A 20,598-nucleotide genomic window follows, 5' to 3' on the forward strand; every position below is an offset into this window, starting at 1 on the left:
ATTTTACTATCTTTTAACTAAACCATTAGAATTTCACTTGAAGCAAAATTTGAACGTTACAGCTGCCTGTAGGAACAGAGCTCTAAATCCTGCTTTAAAATGGTGAGGAGGAGCTTTAATGCCTTATACCTTGAGATTTCAGCTGAGAGATAAGTTCTTTGCTATCCATAGTTGAAGCATTGGTGTATTCAAGGGGGAGATCACATCTGACCTGTTTGATTTCATCCCTGGTATGCTTCTCTTCCCCAAATCTCTTAAGGTAATGATTGCCTTCAAATAGGGCAGCCAGGTTGACAGCTTCCTGGAGTCCTCTGAAATTGCAGGTAGCCACATAAAAGCATACTACTGCTGTATTGTATTTCTTGAGTTTGTATCAATGTGTAGGAAGTGAAACTAAAGCATGATTTTGCATCTTTGAAGCATGCCTCAAGGGCAGATAAACACGAGGAATAGAAGGTGATGATAGGAGCTGAAAATACCAGGAAGGTTCAGCTAGTAGGTTAAACACAGCCCTGCCTGCTTTGTATCTCTGCTCCTCGTAACTCAAACTTCAGTTGTGTGTCAGTGGGCAAATAAACCCACTTCTGAAATAGCAGGTCCCCAGGAGTATGTCTGACTTACTGGAGACTAATAGGTTTCTTAGAATTCTGAATTATACTTCACAGCAGCTTTATTAGTGTTTTGCAAGTCTTGAAATGCTTCTTTTATTGCTGACAGAAGTACTGAAAACATTTGTCAGAAGCCTTAATAGAAGACATGGAGGCCTTTATAGCTGATCTCAGTCTATTTGCTTTTGGTATTTGAAGGTGCAGATATTTTTAATATCTAGCCCAGGGTGAGCATGTAACCATCTCCAAAACACTGCCTGTGTCTAAACATGCTTTTATTGGTAATTCATTTCTCTAGAGCTGAGCAGAAGGCAGTGTAATTGATGGGTCTTGAAAAGGGGAAATTGGGCGTAAGGCTATGTCTCATCACTGAAGCTATTTAGTGTGAGGGATGTTGGTGTGTAAGCAGTGGATAGAAGAGCTGTCCCCTGGATCTGCAGGTGGGCTGAGAGGTCTGTATCAAGTGATCCAATACAGTTGGCAGAGTGGGAATACAGCAACATTTCCAGCTGAGGACTTGTATATAGCAGCCCAAATAAATTCTGATGTTTAGCACTGATGCTATTACAGAGGTGTTGGAATCTCTGTGATGTTTACTGGGAGTCTTCCAATGTAGTTTTGATACTAGTGAAAATCAGGGGAGCACAGTTGTAACTCAGTAATTTCTTCTTTGTGTAATTTGTAGTCCTGTTAGGGAGGAGGTAGGGGGAGGAAATCTGCCTGCTATAACTTGGTTGTGTTTGAAGAGCAGCGAACTCTGAAAAACTTTTGAAATAGTATTAAAGCTGCACTTACTACACAGAAGGGCTGTTGCTGCATTTTATCCCTCTTGTTCCCTCTGTAAGTATGCTTTTGAGAAGAGCTCCCTGGTGATCCTTTACTTGTATTCCTGTTTTAACTACAGCTCTTCAGCACTGTGTTTTTACTGCTGTAGCACAGGCTGTTGTACATACAACAGAATTGGCTCAGTTTCAACTACACAAGGAAGTGTTTTAACCGCAAAGCCCACTGTGATTTGCCATGATCACTTAAAATCAGTTGTATGCATTGAGCCTTCAGGATGTTGGTACCCTCTGTGGGGGTGAAGAGGAATGAAGCTTTGCTGCAGCCAGTATGAGATTAGCCTAGAATGCTACTGAAAATGCTGTGGGGGTCTGCGGGCGAGAGGGAAAGTCTGACTGCTGCTCTTTCTTATTGATACTTATGTAAAACCACTGGAAATCATGGGCTGTGATGCAGTTAATTATTCAGAGCTGTGCTGCACTGTGAGAAAGTGTTTAATCTGCCCATGTTACACATCCACTAGCTGACAGAGATGTTTAATTGCATACATCAGGTTTGTGATTATTTATTCTCTCTTTGTGCACCAAAGCATATGACAGATTTTAACTTTTTTTTTTTTCCCCTTTATAAACTGTACTTCCCAGCCTGGTGAGCAGCCTGAGGTAATGAGCAAGAGAGGAAGCTCTTGGAAAATAATAGTAACTAAGCATCACGGAATGCCAGCAAAATGTTGTAGTTCAGTGCTGCTCCAATGGCAAAGATGTGATTCGGGTCTAGGTTCTTAAGTAAACTTGGTCCAGACTTTGTCTTACTGTTTCCAGAATTCCCGTGGGGTATGCTAATATATATAAAATATGCAGTGTTTGTGTATGGTTTTTGTGCTACTCTCTTTATCTCCCAGGGATCTGGTTCAAAATATTTTGAGTGGTTTAGGTAAGAAAATACGAAAACAGCTTCTCTAGATCATTTATGACAGTGGTGGCTTTATGGCAAGTCTGGCCAATGGGACAGTTAACCAGTCAGTGTCCTGCTTGCTGCTTTCCACCTGTGCTCTACTTGTGTATGTGTCTAATGACCAGAGAGAGAAATTAAGGACCTGGATTTGCTTGCATGTTTAAAAAGGGGAGTAGAGGGAATAATGTTTAAATTAAAAACCTCAGGCTGAATGCTGACTTCAGGGTCTGGGACTGAGATTGTCATGTTTGTGGATCCCTTAACTAGGGCCTCAGACAATGCTCTGAGCAAGACCAAAATCACAGAATCGTAAGAATCACAGACGCATAAAATCACAGAATCACAGAATGGTTTGGGTTGGAAGGGACATTAAAGATCATTCAATCCTAACTCCTTGCCACAAGGCAGGGGCACCTTCCACTAGACCAGGTTGTTCCAAGCCCCATCCAACCCGGCTTTGAACACTGCCAGGGGTGGGGCAGCCACAACTTCTGGACGACCTGTGCCGTGGCCTTACCACCCTCACAAGAAAGAACTTTTTCCTTACATCTAATTTAAATCCACCCTCTGTCAGTTTAAACCCTTTCCCCCTTGTCCTTTCCCTATGTACTTTTGGCAGAAGCCCCTCTCCAGCTTTCTTGTCAGCTTCTTTAGGTACTGGAAGCTGTCCTAAGGAGCTTGTCCAGGCTGAACAAGCCCAACTTTCTTAGCCTGTAGATGATACTAGGGTATGTAAATGAATTCAGAACTCTTAGCTTGATGAGATTTGGGAAGGTTGTTTGAAAATCAAAGGTGTTACCCTTGTGTTTCTACATAGCAGCCCAGAACTTCCCAACCAACTGGGTTTTGTGCAAGGAATGTAACAGGGCACAAACCGGTCACTGAGTCTGACCTGTGTTTTCTGGGCCTCAGTTTCCATCCATTCTCTGGTAGAAATACGAAGCAGGGAAGTAAAAAGAACACATTTGTTGCCAGTTTTGTCAGGGGTTTAACTTCTGTGTTGTGAAGGAGCTGACTAGAAGACATTAAGAGACTCAAAAGGTGCTGATTGATTTCCTTTTTGAAAAATAGCTTGATGCAAGTGAGTGTTTGCAAGGAAGCTGGAGTTGTCAGAGTAAGCAGAGGATATTGTTTCAGGCTGTATTTATTTTCACAGAGTGTTTTTTAGCGAACAAGTATGCTACATGAAGATGAATAGCCTTCTCCCTGCTCTTCAAATATCCTTTCCTGTTTTGAAGGATTCTTCTTTAATCTTCTTATTGGAGTTTCCTGGAAAGCTGGTGCCTCTGTGGGGAAGCAGAAAGAGGAACTAATTGCATTTGATTCCTCAAATGCACCTACTCCCTGAAAAGCAGTATTAAAGTGGATAAATCAACATTAGCATGTTTCTTTTTAGCTGTGATTGCCAGCCAAACTCTTGCCAAGGGGGAAGCAATGTGCCTTTACCCTGTATTCAGGCACAGAGCTTTGTACATGAGCAGAAGAATTTGGGGTGTCCTAGACATGGGGGAATCCTTCTCAGAGCTTTCTCCTGTACTTTGGTGCTAGGGAGATCTTGTGCTCAGAGGGAGGAATGGATCAGGGTGTGAAGGGGTCTTGTTCCCCTCCTCTGTGTGTTTGAGGTTATGGTGCTTGGCTGTGTCTGTCTCATGGGCAGGGAGCTGACAGTGAGATTGATTTAAACCTTTGTAAAGTAAGTGGTATCCATGCATTCAGTGCAGGAATGTCTTAGTTGAGAGTAAAAGTTTAGGATATCGGGGAATGAGTGTCTAGTGTGGGTGATGCTGGAAGGTACAACTTGACAGGCTGGGGGCTTGGCTGGAGCTACCAGCTTGGCTGAAGCACAAAGGCCCAGCTGGGTGTAGTGCAGGGAGCCAAGCTTGGTGTAATGGGTGGCTTTTTTCTATGGACAGTCAAGAAAACACTAGGCTTTCAGTCTAAACTGGTGATCTGTGCTTGCATAATGAAAAATGGGTATTGTCTGTGATGGTGTTCCCCCATAACCTGGAAAACCTCAACCCTTAATGCATAACCATATTGAAAAATAAACACGGTCAAAACTCAGACAATTTAATATCTGAGCATATTTCCTTTTGTACTCAATTTATAGTGGCTAATGACTTTCTAATCTCAAACTGATTTCCTCTTCTTCCAGTATGACAAAAGATACAGCTGTCCTTTGTGCCTTCAACCTGATTGAGCTCAGCCATCTGCTTTCCTGCTGGGAAGAAACATTAGGAATAAGAGGCCTTTTTTTTTCCCCAGAGGCAAATATTTCCCTTTCTCATCCAAATGATAGTCTTCAACAGATTAAGCATCTGTTGTGTCATGCCTCACTGAAAGGAGGAGTCAGCATGAACTTCCTGGGTAGCAAACTCTATGAATTTTGGGGGGTACTCTGCTGTAGCTGTATGCAGGTGTTCTAGTTCTGACCATTATGTTGCCCTTGCCAAGGGATTTTTGGCCAACTTTTTCTTTCTTCTAAACAGTCAGGAAGAGCACCCTAAAATACCTTAGGGCCGTAGTATGATGCAGGCTGAGTGTTAAAGAGTATTTCTGGATTTACTGTGTTTATCTTCTGGGTACCCTTTTTCTTTGCACCCTCTTTGAGCATTGTGTCTTGAGGAGGATAACTTCTATGCCCTAAGAAGAATAATCACAGGGTACAACTGATAATGATTTATTTTTCTCTGCAGAAAGAAATTCAAGCCATGAGTCAGTGCCATCACCCCAACATTGTATCTTACTACACATCGTTCGTGGTGAAAGATGAGCTTTGGCTGGTGATGAAGTTACTTAGTGGAGGTGAGTGGTCTAATTTCTTTACCCTAAAAGGCAACGTAAAAAGCTGTCTTCCTGTAACATGCTTTCCCTTGTTTGCCTCCTAAGCTTCCTCTTTGAATTAAGACATTTCACAGAATCATAGTAATTTATGTTGGAAGAGGCCTTTAAAATCATGAAGTCCAGCTTTGAACCTGGCACTGGCAAGCTCACCACTAAACCATGTTCCAAACTGCCACAGAGTTTCTTCATCTTGCCCTGTAAGTGTAGGACAAGCTTTTGAGTTGGAGAAGTGTGCAGCTGACCTCAGCGAGCCCAACAGTTTCTGCTTGCTTTCCTATGAGAATTGCAACTCCTCTTGCAAGGCTGGTTCCTTGACCTTTTTCTCATTTGCAGTTTAGAGGCCTCCATGGTGCTGATGGCTTGTTGGTAACCAGCCATTCCATTGATGTTAACTCATTTATGTGGTGGCTGGCCTTGTGAGGAACTTTAAATCACCTCTATTTTGAGCAGAGTTGTTCCTGTAGTATCAGTGTATGGCCTTAAAAAGGAAGCAGAACATCATTGTTGGGTGTAGCTTGGTTTGTATAGTATCAGTCCTCAGAGCTGGGATTACATTGCCTGCTTGTTCTAGTTGACAAAATAACTGGAAATACTTGGGGTAATTTCAAAAGACTGCCTAGTTAACACAGAGCCAGGGAAAATTCCCTTCTGGATTTATTCTCCAAGACACTAGAGAAACAGCCTTTTTTTGTTTGAGGAAGAGAGTTTGAAAACTTCTTGTCAGTAATGCTTTATTTGATGTCCTAATATTTTCCAGGATCTCTGTTTAAGTTAGTCAATACAAGAAATGAAATCAAGTTCTGGGTGATGACACAGAGGATTGTTGCTAGACCTTAGGCCTGTCTTTAGGAAGACTTGATTTTCCTGGCACCCTAGCGAAAAGGAATTGAAAGCTGAAAAGAAAAACCCTGTTTTCTTGCTTTTCAAAAAAAGACTTCTTGGCTTCTCTGTTCTTGGCTTATTACTGAAGGGACTGTGAAATGCCAGAAGATGATGTGGAAAAATCTGGCTAAACCTGTTGGCTTTTTCCACAAGAGCTCAACAATGACCATAAAACGTGTGTCTTTGAAGATCATCTTTAGAGAATTTTAGCAGTTCTCTTGAGGGCAATCAAATTTCATGCCAACTTAAGTCTATCTTAAAGGGCTTTAATGTCTCATGAGCTCGTGTGTCATTAAGTAATACCCTCTCTTTTCTGGGAAGGATACATAACAGGTCATTAAAGATATGATGGCTGTTTGTGTGTAGAAAAGAATCCCCTGCCAGTTTAGTGTAAGTAGTTTAGCTGTGTGTATAAAAAGTGTATCTGTGGGAAGGTTTTCAGAGTAGGAGGAAATGGCATTTCAGGGGTGCAGGAGAGGCTGCAGCAATATTCTTGGCCTTTTTCAAGAGAGTTTACAACCTCTTTGAAGAAAATGTGCAGCTGTCTTCACTAGCATTTTCACAGCAGGGTTCTGTCAGAACCAAGTCAGGATTAGCCTCAGCCTTGAACCTCCAAATGTTGTTTCTGTAAAGGCCACACTGGAAAATCTCTAGAAAAATAACCATTGCTTCAGAATCAGCCTCTTGGTAATGTGAACGATGACCTGTGTGTCATGTAATACTTTAAATGTGCTTCCTTGTTATATTGACTGATAACTGACCCTTGTGTAGCTCTGGCATTAAATGTGGCACTTTGAGTAAAGCTGTGAAAGCTCACAGCTTCTTACTGTATTGCATATGTTGAAGACCAGGGTCATACAATAAAAGACTAGTAGCAGTGTCATGAGTCCTCCTCTAACATTTCCATGAACCATTATTTTCTCACTTGAATCAATCGGGGGCTTGGGAAATTGCTTAAACTGGCAGAAAACCTTTGAGAAGGATCTGTTGCTACTCTTAATGCAGGAGGGTACCTTGAGGTATTTTCCAGCTGTTTTCATGTTACACTTTTTTCATGGCAGTACTTCAGAAGTCTCGTTTTAGCTCTCAAGCAAATTCTACAGGACAGTGTTCAGAATGGAGGAGAAACTTGTGTGTTGGAATTTTCTGGCAGAAAAGCTTTTTCATTCACTTTTACTGAGACTATTTCCAGTTGTTTTTAGGCTGAGTGATTTATGTAATGAGACACTTCAAAAACTGCCTCTCATTCCTTTCAGCTTACTTCTTATCAGTAATAAAGTGGCTAGTTTTGTGGTGATCTGTCATCCAGTGGGAAAAATAATGACCTGAGTTTCTCAAGAGGAAAAACCTTTGAGCTTTTTTTTATAAACCAGAAAGGAAGGGGGGAAATAATACTCAGGGTGCACTGAACTCTTTCATTCTATCTAACTATTCAGAGAGCATGGGCTGAGATTTGTACATCCCAGTAAGCACATATGAAATGTTTTGGCATCCTGTATCTTGACTGTGGCTTTTGTACTTAAGACTTTCTTCTGGGTAGAAGTTCAGAATCCTCTTGATTTTCTTCCATCAGTGTCAGTGTAAGCTGGCATGTGTTTTCAGGCTGAAACTAGTTTTAATTTCAGCCTTCTTACACTGATCTTATTACTTAGATAAACAGTCTGCAAGACAGAGCAGTCTGTAATGCAAGCCTTGATTTTTTTTTTTTTTTTTTTTGTTGTTGTTGTAGTAAATAGAATTTATTTTCTGGTTGCAGTCATTCTGTTGAAATCTTAATCTAGTCATATATGCAAGTATATTAGAAATGTCTCTAGGGGAAAATACTCTAAATCTATGAAGCGTTATTGTCTTGTAACAGTGCCTTGCTCCTTTGAGTAGGTAGCTGGTGTACTCAAAGGTAGCTTAATTGCCTGACTGGCATTGCTACTGGAATGGAACTATTTGTCTCTGCTTTGCAAGTATTACTGGTGGAAGATACCATTTTCCATCTTTGAAAGTCATCAGCAGCAAGGAGGTAAGGGGCTGGTGAGCTGGTGGGGAGCAACATGTAAAACTGATGATGTGCATCAGAGCCCAGTCAAACAGGCTGGTTGAAGTTACTACTGAAAGTTTGAACTGGCAGATTTGATACTGAAGCAGATGCAGAACATAGCTGTTGCTGATGGCAGAAATGTGGCTGTGATGATACCCAGCTGGTAGTGACAAGGTGCTGGTGCATCCAGTTACTCTGACACCCTCTTTCAGATCTGGTGATGTGTGCCTGAGTAAGGTTTGTGAAGTATCTGCTGTTCCTCTTCCCTTAAGTAGAAATTTCAGACACTTTCCTCCAGTGACAACACTGTTTGTAGGGATCTAAGCTTAGCCATGTCAGCTTAGTGTCCCAGCCTTTTTGGTCCAGTGTTGCTCTAAATTAAACTCCAATGGCTATTTCTAGACAGCTGCTGACCTGCTCTTTGCCTTGTTGGCATTCCCCTGTAATTAATTTTACTCATGCCTTTTTAAAGTCATCTGAAGCCCAGTCCTGCTGTCTAACTCTATCTCCTAACTAGCTTTTTAGTAGGAAGAGGAGCAGCTGTCCTGTTCTTGTGCTTTTTCTGATTTTGACCTGTTTGCTTCTCTAAATTCCTGCAGATTTTAGTAAGAGCTCTTATTTCACAGGTGACCCAAGGCTGTCGCTATCTCTGCAGAATGGTTGCTTATATGAAACAGCTGTCCATGGTGGCTTGCTATATGCCAAAACAATTCTTACTGTCTTAACCTACAGCAGATGAGACCTCCAAAATATTTTTAAACTGTGAAGATCCTTTAAATATTGAAATATTTCCAGATAGGGCTCTCCAGTCTTCTGCCTTCTTGAAGGCTTCTAATTAAATCTGCAAAGGACATTGCTGCATTGAAATAGTTAAATGTTTTAATTTCCCAAAAGTTTCTAAGATTATCTATTCACTTTTCCTTCAGCCTTGATCTTTATTATCTGCTGAAGTGCTTTTGCCAGCAGTTGAGCAAGCCAGACCAAAGGGGAGGCATGGCAAGTTGTATGCTTTCACCAGGGAGATAGGGCATCTTTTTCTACTTCTGCCTTGTTAATCTCTCATCTCCCCATGCCCAATTCCAGCAGTGAGTTATGAGCAAAGCCAAAGCCACAGGTTCCTAGGAATCCTTATGTTCATGTTGAATATTTTGATAGAAGAGAGCTATGCTATTTTGAGTCCATCTGGAACGGTTATAAAATTTTATTTGTAGAGGCACATTTTCAAACAATTAAGGATGGAGTAAGTCAGAAGCAGATGTTACGGACTGTACATGATGGTAGAATGCAGAGTGTGTTGATACGTTGCCACTCCTAGCTATAATAGGAAAAGCATGAAAAAAGTAGTTTACCTTCAGATTTTCTCCTATAAATGTCTCAGCCTCAATTGCAGTAGGCTGTTTTGCCCTCTTTATTGTATTAACTTGCTTCCTGCCCTAATCTTCTTGTCCGTCCATGCAAGTGCTCTGGAGGGAAGGAGGCAAGAAGTGGAAGCCTCCTCAAGTCTCCCTCTGTCCTAAAGTGGTTTAACCAGGGTAAAGAAGAAACTTAAGAACTAGAAACCCCAGCAATCTACTTAAACGTCATTTCCTTTGTTTTGTATAACTTGTTCTTTCCTTTACTTCAGTACTCTTTTGCTGTATCTGTGTTCTTCAGCCCCAGAAGTACCAAATCCAAGCAGCTGTTCCTTCTTTCACATTTTCTTCCTCTGGTTGTCAGAGGCTGACAAGATGCAGATTCAGTTCTTGGCTCTGATGACAGTCAGTCTCACTGAAACCGCTGGCTTCTGAGATGTCTTAAAAGAAGCAGCAGTGAATCCTGTCAACTCCCGGTTCTCATGCAGTGTGTCAAGCATCAGTGTCCATCAGATTTGGGGCAGATCTTGGTTCTCACAAAATGGTGTAGTGATCCCCAGCACCGTTTTCCAGGCTACTTATGCCAGGCCTCTAAATGACAAATCAATGCAGGTAATGTTACCTGCCTCTTTTTTTTTTTTTTGTTCAAATGAAGTTAGAGTATTAAATTTTCTTATTCTACTTGCCAGACAAATTTAAAGGAGTTGTCTTGATGTATAACTTGGCCTGTATCTTTGTCCTTTCACTTAGGTTATAGGATAACACGCAAGATGTGGTTCCCACAGCAACTAGCCCTGCTGTACATTTCATTTGCTTCTGGGGTCGTGTGAAATTCCACCTGCAGTACTCCTGCATTTGTCTGTGATGGCTTGGCTTCGCGAGCAAAGATTTGGGAAGGGCTTTAACCACGCTTACTTACAAGCACGATGACCAAGGGCATGTGGGATATGCAAATCTGGTTGGAAAAAAGGGTGCTTAGGCAATCAGGAAGTGTCTGACCAGGACTGTCATCTCCTGAGCGATCTTGAGCTACCCATGCGCTGGTCCGCCCTCATGCAAGGTTGAATCTGCAGCTTCCCATGCACCTTGTCACCTGCCATTTCGACCCTCACCTGTCCATACAGACAAGTGAGAGTAAGCCCTTCCAGCCTGCACAGTGGATTTTTTAGGTGAGGGGCAGCTTGCGCAGAACTGGCCCCACCCTTTAAACCTTTAACTGCCACGGCCTAGCTAGCTAGGATGGTGACAGCAAAGTCCACAGGTCGTAGGTGTTGTAAGAGTGTCCTCTTTGATGGAAGACCATACAAGGCTAGACAAGCTTCATCAGCCCGGGTGTGAAAATAGGAGTTTTCCTTCTCCTATGAGGAAGGCTAACGACGATTTGGGAATAGCTTTACCCACACATTCTGAACAAGACTGTCATCTCCTGGGATCCTTCAATGTCCGCTCTTCCTATCATTGTGAAGCAGAATTCACCAAGTGTTGGATTGTTCACCCACTAATAGGGAACATGAGCTGGCATTTATCTGTAATCTTGTCTAAACAAGCTTTCTTTTCTGCTCAGGTTTTCGCAGTCTTCTCTGCAGCCCCTTGCCCTGAAGCATTGAGCAGTGTCACTGGTGGCTGTCTGAATACTTCCTTCCTCTCCTGAGGAGGAGCATCAGAAGTGGGTTTTCTAAATGCCATTACATGTGCCTGCTAATGTAGGTGAGGTCAAAGAATTGCTTCGGATTTCGAACAGAAAGTGTTGATGTTTGTGGTGGCTTGCTGTTGAAAGTGAATCAGTGGAACAATTAGGACTTCTTGCCCCAAGGGTGCGATTACACAGAAGTTTTCTTCAGCAGCAAAGCAGGTTTAAGAAGTTCCTGGCTTCTCAGTCTCCACCCTGCCTGGAAAACTGTATTACCAGTTACTGCAGTGATCTCATTTACAGTGCGGCTTCATAAGCAGATCCTTTGGTGCAGCAGGGAGGTGGTGAACCATGGAACTCTTTACTCTCATTTTGCTGTGGAAGAAAATGCCATAGTAGTACATGGTACGGAGTGTTGGACAGTTTTACTGGGTACATGTATGACATGCAAGACAGGACTGCATTTACTAGGTTTCAGAACAGACCATTGCGAATGGTCTGCCTGATGGCAGTATACAAAAACTGAATATCCCTCTCTTACAAATTCAGGATATTGGTCTGCTTGTGGGTTTCCTTTGTCTTCATCGCTCAGACACTGCTGATGTAGGGGGAAATCATAGAATCAACTGGGTTGGAAAAGACCTTTAAGATCATCAAATCCAACCATTACCCCAGAGTCTGCCAAGTCTACCACTTGGTTTTTGGAAGGAGCTGGCTTCTGTAGATCAAGTCAGGCTTAATTGGATATTCTCTAGCCATGATGAAATGGGGAAGGCGAACTGAACTTCCTGTTCTTTGCTCCTGGGGGGCAGTGCAGGGAGCAGTGGGATGTCTGTTTTGCTTATGCATCTGGACAAACATTAGTTTGTCTGCTGTAGAACTGGCATGAACAAGATGGACTCCAGAAAAAGTTTTTCACTGCCTTTTTGTCCTGCAGCAGCTATAGGTTGGGTTTTATCAGGTGAGGGTCAGTTTATGTACAGCTAGTTCCTGGTGACTTCCGCTACCATTAGGAGCTATTGCTTTAGCAGTTCTCAGAGCAGACTAGGAAGTCTGGGAGTTTAAGCAGAAAAAGCACTCAACTTTCAGTTGCTGTGCAATTAGCACTGGGAGATTGTGCTTTACCTAGCAGATATAGTGCGGTTTGCAACTGGTGTCAGAATATACTGGGGCACTTTAATGCTGAATGATAAATAATGCTAAATAATCTATCAGATTGCACAGTATCTTGCAGGCTTCCTGTTGGTGTGCTGCACAGTGTATGTTTGATGGGCAGGAGTTTGTTTATAGCTGCATTTTTTCCACATCAATCTCTAAATGTCCTCTCCTTTCCTTTGTCTTCTGTTTGGCTTTGTGAGCAGTTGCTCATCACCAGACTTCTTTAAACATCCTTACTAATGACAGCATTATTTATATTTACATTTAAGCTCCAGTTCTGGCTCTTCTCTCTGTCTTGTTTTGTCTTTTCCTGATATGCTTCCCCTTTTGGGCTTGGGAGAGCTTTTCAGTCAGCCTCAGCCAAACTTAATTTCTTTTTTTTTCTCTCACTTCAGGCTGATCCTCCTGTTCCATGAATCTGTAGCTTCTACTTGTGTGTTTCTTATGAGAAAAATCAGGAGAGAACTGTTGTAATCAAACCTGGTGCCATGTATAATATCACAGAATGGTAGAGATTGGAAGGGACCTCAAAAGATCGTCTAGTCCAGTCCCCCTGCCGGAGCAGGAGCACCTAGATAAGGTTACACAGGAATGTGTCCAGGCGGGTTTTGAATGTCTCCAGAGGAGACTCCACAGCCTCCCTGGGCAGCCTGTTCCAGTGCTCTGTCACCCTCACTGAGAAGAAGTTTCTTCTCAAGTTTAAGTGGAACCTCTTGTGTTCCAGTTTGTACCCATTACCCCTTGTCCTATCATTGTTTGCCACTGAGTAGAGCCTGGCTCTATCCTCGTGACACTCCCCCTTTATATATTTATATACACTAATAAGGTCACCCCTCAGTCTCCTCTTCTCCAAACCACAGAGACCCAGCTCCCTCAGTCTTTCCTCATAAGTGAGATGCTCCACTCCTTTAATCATCTTCGTTGCCCTGCGCTGGACTCTCTCCAGCAGGTCCCTGTCCTTCTTGAACTGAGGGGCCCAGAACTGGACACAATATTCCAGATGCGGTCTCACCAGGGCAGAGTAGAGGGGAAGGAGGACCTCTCTTGACCTACTAACCACCTCCCTTCTAATACACCCCAGGATGCCATTGGCCTTCTTGGCCACAAGGGCCACAGTGTTGGCTCATGGTCATCTTGTTGTCCACTAGGACCCCCAGGTCCCTCTCCCCTACACTGCTCTCTAACAGGTTGTTCCCTGACCTATACTGGAACCTGGGGTTGTTCCTGCCCAGATGCAGGACTCTACACTCTCCCTTATTATATTTCATCAAGTTATTCCCTGCCCAACTCTCCAGCCTGTCCAGGTCTCGCTGGATGGCAGCACAGCCTTCTGGCGTGTCAGCCACTCCTCCCAGCTTAGCGTCATCAGCAAACTTGCTGATAGTACACTCAATTCCCTCATCTAAATCGTTGATGAATATATTAAATAATACCAGTCCCAGTACTGACTCTTGAGGCACTCCACTAGTTACAGGCCTCCAACTAGACTCTGACCCATAGACTACAACTCTCTGGCTTCTCTCCTTCAGCCAGTTCACAGTCCACCTCACTACCTGATCATCCAGACCACACTTCCTCAATTTAGCCGTGAGGATGCTGTGGGAGACTGTGTCAAATGCTTTTCTGAAGTCAAGGTAGACCGCATCCGCTGCTCTGCCATCATCCATCCACCGTGTTATTTCCTCATAAAAGGCTAAGAGATTGGTCAAACATGATTTCCCCTTGGTGAAGCCATGTTGACTGCCCCTCATAACCCTCTTATCCTTGATATGCCTTAAGATGGCACCAAGGCTAAGGTGTTCCATCACTTTCCCAGGGATGGAGGTGAGGCTGACCGGTCTATAGTTACCCGGGTCCTCCTTCTTGCCCTTTTTGAAGACTGGAGTGACATTTGCTTTCCTCCAGTCCTCAGGCACCTCTCCCGTTTCCCAAGACTTGGTAAAGATGATGGAGAGTGGTCTAGCAATGACTTTCCGCCAGTTCCCTCAGGACTCGCGGGTGCATCCCATCTGGACCCATGGATTTATGGATGTCCAGATTGCTCAACTGGTCTCTAACCCATTCCTCATCGACACCAGAGTACTTCACAGGGTTATCTAAAATAGAAGTTTTATTCTAAGGAGGAATCAGAAATAAATATTTAGTTTTTTATAAATAATTTATTATTTATAAAATGATATTATAGTGTTTTTAAAATGGCATTGCAGTGTATTTTTTTCTCTTGAAAAAAAATTGTAATTGTTCTCTAATATGTGCTTGGGTGCCTTATTTCCAGCGTTAACCTTGTCTTCTGGCCATTAGATAATGGGAGAAGTCTGTCTTACCCAGTGCGACTGAAGTTTGCACATGGAGCACAAATCCAATACCAAAACTACATTTAAGCAGAGATCCAGCTCTGTTCAGATGTACTCTTGTTTCCCCAGTTATTTTTAAACTAGTTTGGAAGCTGGCTCAGAAACTGGCAGTATCTGGAATCATGTTGGTTTCTGAAACAGTATGATCAATTTGTAAAGCATGTGCTCTTGTGTAGATTGGATCTTGGTTCCAGCTCAGTTGAATTAGTTTCCAGTTAATTTCTAGCAGTTAATATACTGCTGTTGTTTTCCCCCTTAAAAACCAGTTGTTTTCCCCGTTAAACTAAGGATTGGGCTCTGATCTATGGAACTATTCATGCGTAACACGGTGGAAGTGACAAAATTTGTCTGCCTCCTAAGACAGTGGAGGTCTTACCTTAGTATGTGTGTTACGTGCTTAACTCAAACCCCTGCAGACAGCATTGCATCGAATTTATTAGGATGATGCTGAAATCCAGTCTCTTGTCTTCTAGCAGAAAGCACTGTCCTCAATAGCAAAATTCCCATGATTTCTGCTTTCAAAATAACTTTGTGTTTAGCTATGGGTTTCTGTTTGGGGATCTGGGTTCAGTTGCTCCATGTCAGGCTTCCTGAGCCAGAATCCCAGAAGATTTCAAATCGTAAAATAATAGAATCACAGAATGGTTTAGGTTGGAAGGGACCTTAAAGATCACCTGGTTCTAGCCCCGTGCCACTAGAACAGGTTGTTCCAAGCCCATTCCCACCTGGCCTTGATCACTGCCAGGGATGGGGCAGCCACAGCTTCTCTGGGCAACCTGTGCCAGTGTCTCACTGCCCTTACAGGAAAGAATTTCTTCCTAACATCTAATATAAATCTACCTTCCTTACAGTTTCAAGTCATTACCCCTTGACCCCTTGTGGTACAAAGCAGTGCATAGGAATGCAGGTTGGCGGCCTTCTTTGTATTCCATTGTCTTATGCTTTACCAAGTTGCGATTGAGTCAGTACTAACTCCCAAATTTTCTGCTCTGTGGGGTGGAAAATTCACTGCTTAATGATGTTGTGGTGCCAATAGCAAAACTTTCCCCTCCTAGTGCTAACGAAGTGGTGATGGGGATGACCCAAATAACACCTTCTTTGACAGGAAGGTGGCTCTTGGGTTGCTTTTCTGCTGTTTCCTGAACTAAGCATTCTGCTGATAGGCTTTTTGCTGTTCTCCTTTCTGTAGAAGACTGGCAAATCCCTCCCCTTCTTCAAACATCTCAGTGTGAAAGTGTTTTTTAAAAAAGCATGCTCAAGAAGTGGCAGGCTGGACTGGGAGCAGATATAACATGGGTGTGAATCAGGCCTTTCACAACAGAGGATGGCTTCTTGTCTTTCTAACCCTCACCCCCTTTTCTGAGTTAAATACAACCTCAAACTTAGCTAAACGTAGTATTTTTTTACCAAATTTGAGTACCATGTGATCTGCCTCCTCATGTTCCCTAAGCCCTTTGCAGGAGAAGAGAAATGTTTGTGAACAAAGTCTGCTAACAAAGTTGTGGGTGGAAGGAGGACAAAACGTACGTGAAGAACCACATATTTTCACTGGACTTACAAAACAAGTGGCAGTTTGTTTTCCAGATAAAGGCACATTTGAGAGGAAAAACCTGAACAGTCAAAGTTGAGAGTTTTTTGGTGATTTTTCTTAGGTGTCACAAAAATTCTTGTCCAAAATAAGAAGCATTGAGGCTTGTAAGCACGTACTTTTAAAATATGAATATGTAACAGGTTGAATCCCAGGTGAGCCATCATGACACACAACAGAGGATCCTTTTTTTCAGGAGCCTAAAGGTGAGATTTCAGTGAAGGGGAGCATACTCTGCCATCTGGGGTTTTACAATTTCCTTTGGTACAGCTAATCTCGTTGCCATGCAGGAAGTCCAATGTATGTCAAAACAACCTGAGTTACAGTTAGGTGAAACCTTTGAATTAATGAAGACCCATATGAAAACTCACTAAAGATTAGTGCTTCTGTGCTCAGACAGGGTAAAGGAAGGCTGAGCACTGCAAAGTATTCTTGCATAAAATGTTGATAAGATGGTAGGCAACTTAATTTCTTTTTTTTTTTCTGGTTTTTTTTTCTATTTTGTTAGTGCCTGCTGTGTGAAGATTGTGTCTTTTGCAAATACTTTGAATTGAGAAACGGCTTTTTGGAAAGAGGAAGCTGGAGGTGCCATCCAGAGCTGCCAGGGAGCTGTTCTAATTGCTTGGTGTGCTGACAAAAGGGGTTTCCTCCCCCATTCACAAATGTATTCTCTCTCCTCTTTATCCTCCTTTTTCTTCTTCATTGTATCTGAAACTCATCTGCTCACAGGTTATGGTCACTACCAACCAAACACATCTTGAATTTCTTATCTTCCTCTCAGTTTATTTTTTGGTGGATTTAGTGGGTGTACAGTGTGAGCACTGGTTCCAGTGGGCCAAAGAATATGCAAAGTGTGTGGCTCTGCAGAGTGGCTCTCCTGATTGCAGCAAGCTGTTAGGTGAACTCGGTGCATACAGTTCCCCACAGATTAAGAGAGCCGTGCACCCATGTAATTGTTTCCTTTGGGTTTTGAATAGTGCAAAACAAGCTTTGCCACATGGTGTTTGTATTCAAACCTTGCCACCTTTTTGCTTTCATGTGAGAATCCAAAAGGAGAATGCTTTGTGAAGTGAAAACCTATCTGCACTATTGCTTTGGCCTAGAAATTCAAATATGACAGCTAATAAAGGGGCAGGATTTTTGCTTACCTCAGCCTGATGTATGAAAAGGGGCAACAAAAAAACCAAACCCAACAAACCAAAACCAACAAAAGCTTCAAACCCCAAATCCTTCATTATAATTTTTTTCTGCTTGTTTCAAGACTTTATGAGGTGGAACTTGTAATTTTCCCATTGATCAAATTCACGGGAGTAAGTTTCTCAGCTTTTACTGTCTTCAGAGACATAAAAAAATTTGGCTTTTTCTCAATTGCAAATTTGGAAGAATGACTTTGCTAAACCTTTCTAAAATTTTTAACTCAGCTTTCTTAAACTAGCTGAGTTAGTACTGTTCTCAGTGCAGTTCTTTTTCTCTAAGCCTACTGATCAAAGACAAAGCTGGAATTTGTGCCTGCTTTTCTCATTGTTTAAGACTATCCCAGTACCACTGGCCTTGCTTTGTGCCCATAGCTGTGAAAATTGGCTGACTATCCAGTCATTATAAACCATAGAAACCCAAGTTAGAAAGGGGTGAACAGCACAGGCCTGGAAAACAGGCTTAGGCATCCTGTACTGGAGCAATAAAATTACAGTTCTGGGAAGACTGTCTTAAACCCAGATGCAAATGCAAAGAATACAGTACCCAATATATCATGAAAACAGGACCTTACACAAGAGGCATGTTACTAGTCATTGATTCCATTTATTCCTGGGTGCAATTCAGAGAGGTGGCTTGTTGTACAGAGCATGGTTTGTCATGCAAGATGGTGTAATTCACACCGTGGTTGGGAGAGAGACTAAGCATGATGTTTGTAGGGAAGGATCTAAGCTATTCCAGTCTTGTACTCAGTGAAAAAGTGATTTATTGTTGAAATTCAGCCTCATTTGTTCTCTATTTAATTATTTCTACTTTTTTCTTTTAGGGTGGTGTCGTCCCTTAGCATATTTTTCCTGGTATTTCTCTGCATACAGTTTAAGAGCTGAAAAAGAGTCTAATTTTATCAAGCTTGTTGCCTTAGCTTTTGAGTCCTGGCAGCCCCCTGCTTTTTCCATTTTTCCCCTCCTGCTTCTCCAGTACTCAGTACTAAAACAGCCATAGCATTGGGATCTACTCAAAAAACTTTCCAGGAGTCCTGTGTATGTACAGTTTACATTTTGGTTTGTGGAAGTAACTTCAGTTATTTGGTTATCACAGGGATTTTTTTTCAGCTGACCTTGAGGATCTGCAACCCTGCAAGTATGAGGCATGTGTTGTTGCCTCTGCTTTCCTGCAGCTACTGACCTAATCCTAACCATCATTGTGTCCCCTCCAAGTGAATTTGACTTGTATATAAAGTGATTATAATGTACACTTAAAACTGTGTATCTGTTCATCTAGTTTAAGGTATTTAACTTTTTTTTTTTCCTCCCTTCCCCTATCTTTTAGGCTCTGTTTTGGATATTATAAAGCACATTGTGGCCAAAGGAGAACACAAGACTGGTGTCCTGGATGAACCCTGTATAGCCACAATCCTTAAGGAGGTCCTGGAGGGGCTGGACTACCTGCATAAAAATGGACAAATCCACAGGTATTTTTCTTTTTTTTTTTTAATTCATATTTGTCCGAAAATGTGTGTCACTTAGTAGTTGAGCGCATGCAGTCTCATCCCATAACCAACTGTGAGGACATGGAATGAGGAAACTAAAGGTGGGGAGCTTAATCAAAACTCAGAGTTCACATGTCTATATAGTTGCTTCTGCTTTAGGATATACTATGGCTAGGCCAAGTTTACCCAAACTTTCAGGTATTGATCTGATCTAAAGAAGCTCTTTCCAAATGTCAGCATTCCGCTGCAAAGTGTGGTTGTTGGAGCTGGATAACTTCAGCTGGTTTTGTTTCTTGCAGAGCTGCAAATTGGCAAGAGCTCTGTATAAGAAGAGTTGAGCAATTTAATACAGAGCCCTTCAAGCCCTGTTCTTTATTTTCTTTATTTCAAGGCCAGCTGCAAGGTCAGCATCATGAAATTTAAATTTGGGTAATTTCATTTAAAAAAAAGGAAACAGAATTAGTGGAAAAAACTTCTTTTGTAGGCAAAACCCATTTAACTAATTGCCTGTGATTTGATGGATCACTGAAATGTTTGGGTTTCTGTGGTGCTGTGTTGTTTGGGAGATATTTTTTTTAAGCCATGTTTTCCTCTCCCCTGCTGTCAAGGTGTGGTGTAGCTCAGGAAAACAGGATACTAAGTCAGTGTTTTCTGCTGTTAAAAAGAATGAAACTTGCAATCCTAAGTATGTGCTGAAAATAGAATATACCACTTGTGGGTAATATACATCATCCCAGCCACAGCCTGCTGCTGGGAACAACGGCCTTTTCTTTCCTGGGAATTTTGTGAGCTTGGCTGTCTTCTGGTACAATGCCATTATAAGCATTGCTGCTGTTGGAGTATGTTTCTGTTCTCTTATGATAGCTGCACTAGGAGAGGTGACTTTTCTTGCCGAAATGTTATTTTAATTTTAAAATGCAATAAGTATTTATTTCATATTTTTAGTCAAACTGACTGGCTTTTGTGGATTGTTTGGGGTTAAAAAAAGGAAATGGTTAGCAACAATTCTATTGAAAATTCTTTCCCTGAAGTCTCAAATTTAGGTTTCCAGTCTCCCTTAAAATTCTGGTTTAACAGGAACAGTTGTCTTCATTGAAAACAGTTTAGATTTCATAGCTGGTTGCTTGACTTTGGTTTTTAGAGATAAGGCTTCAGGCAGCTCTGAGAATTTAAAGTAATAGACCAACTTACTTGCTGAGTATATGGCAATTTTTCATCCTTGCCGTAACTACTTGGTAAAATCATGTTCATCTGTGACTTGCCGTTGAACTGAATCAGCCAAGCAAATCATTTTCTGGTCTAGCAAAATCAAAATATGTATTTTAAAGCAGCAGAAACCTGTTAAATCTCAGTTTTTCTGAAGATGTCATATAATGATTTATGTATTGAGAGAGTAGATTCTTCACTGACTTGCTGTAAGGAGGCAGCAAAACTAGTAAAGATTCTAGAGGATATATTCATGTGTGGGCTTTCGTGAGTTTTATTTTTTGTTTTTACATGGCACTCAGCAAAAATCTGATTTTCACAAGTTCAAACCGCTTGGTCTGAAGAAACTGTGATTCATACTGAATCAGTCTGAAGCAGGCTGAACCAAACGTGCTGTGACCGTTCTTGTCCTGCACATTGAGGCATTTTGCCCATATTTAGGGAACTTCAGTGGAGAAATCGAAGCTGTGTCATTGCTGCAGCTTATGGTTGTAGTTATGTGTCAGCTATTTTGTATGTGTTCC

The 20,598-nt window shown here is 42.0% G+C and overlaps 1 protein-coding gene across 3 annotated transcripts in view; it reads left to right on the top strand.

The window, feature by feature from the left end:
- Positions 1-20,598, top strand: part of OXSR1 (oxidative stress responsive kinase 1) — a 93,472-nt gene that overhangs the window by 25,379 nt on the left and 47,495 nt on the right. For all 3 annotated transcript variants that reach the window (XM_061474573.1, XM_061474574.1, XM_061474575.1), the window contains exons 3-4: positions 5,042-5,150; positions 18,709-18,850. In XM_061474573.1, the coding sequence (XP_061330557.1) occupies positions 5,042-5,150; positions 18,709-18,850 (251 nt within the window). The remainder of the gene's footprint in view (positions 1-5,041; positions 5,151-18,708; positions 18,851-20,598) is intronic.

This window comes from Pezoporus flaviventris, unplaced genomic scaffold (genome assembly GCF_033815535.1).
Source record: "Pezoporus flaviventris isolate CSIRO_AGI_PZ_B2104156 unplaced genomic scaffold, CSIRO_AGI_Pfla_v1 ptg000079l, whole genome shotgun sequence".
Taxonomy (NCBI): domain Eukaryota; kingdom Metazoa; phylum Chordata; class Aves; order Psittaciformes; family Psittacidae; genus Pezoporus; species Pezoporus flaviventris.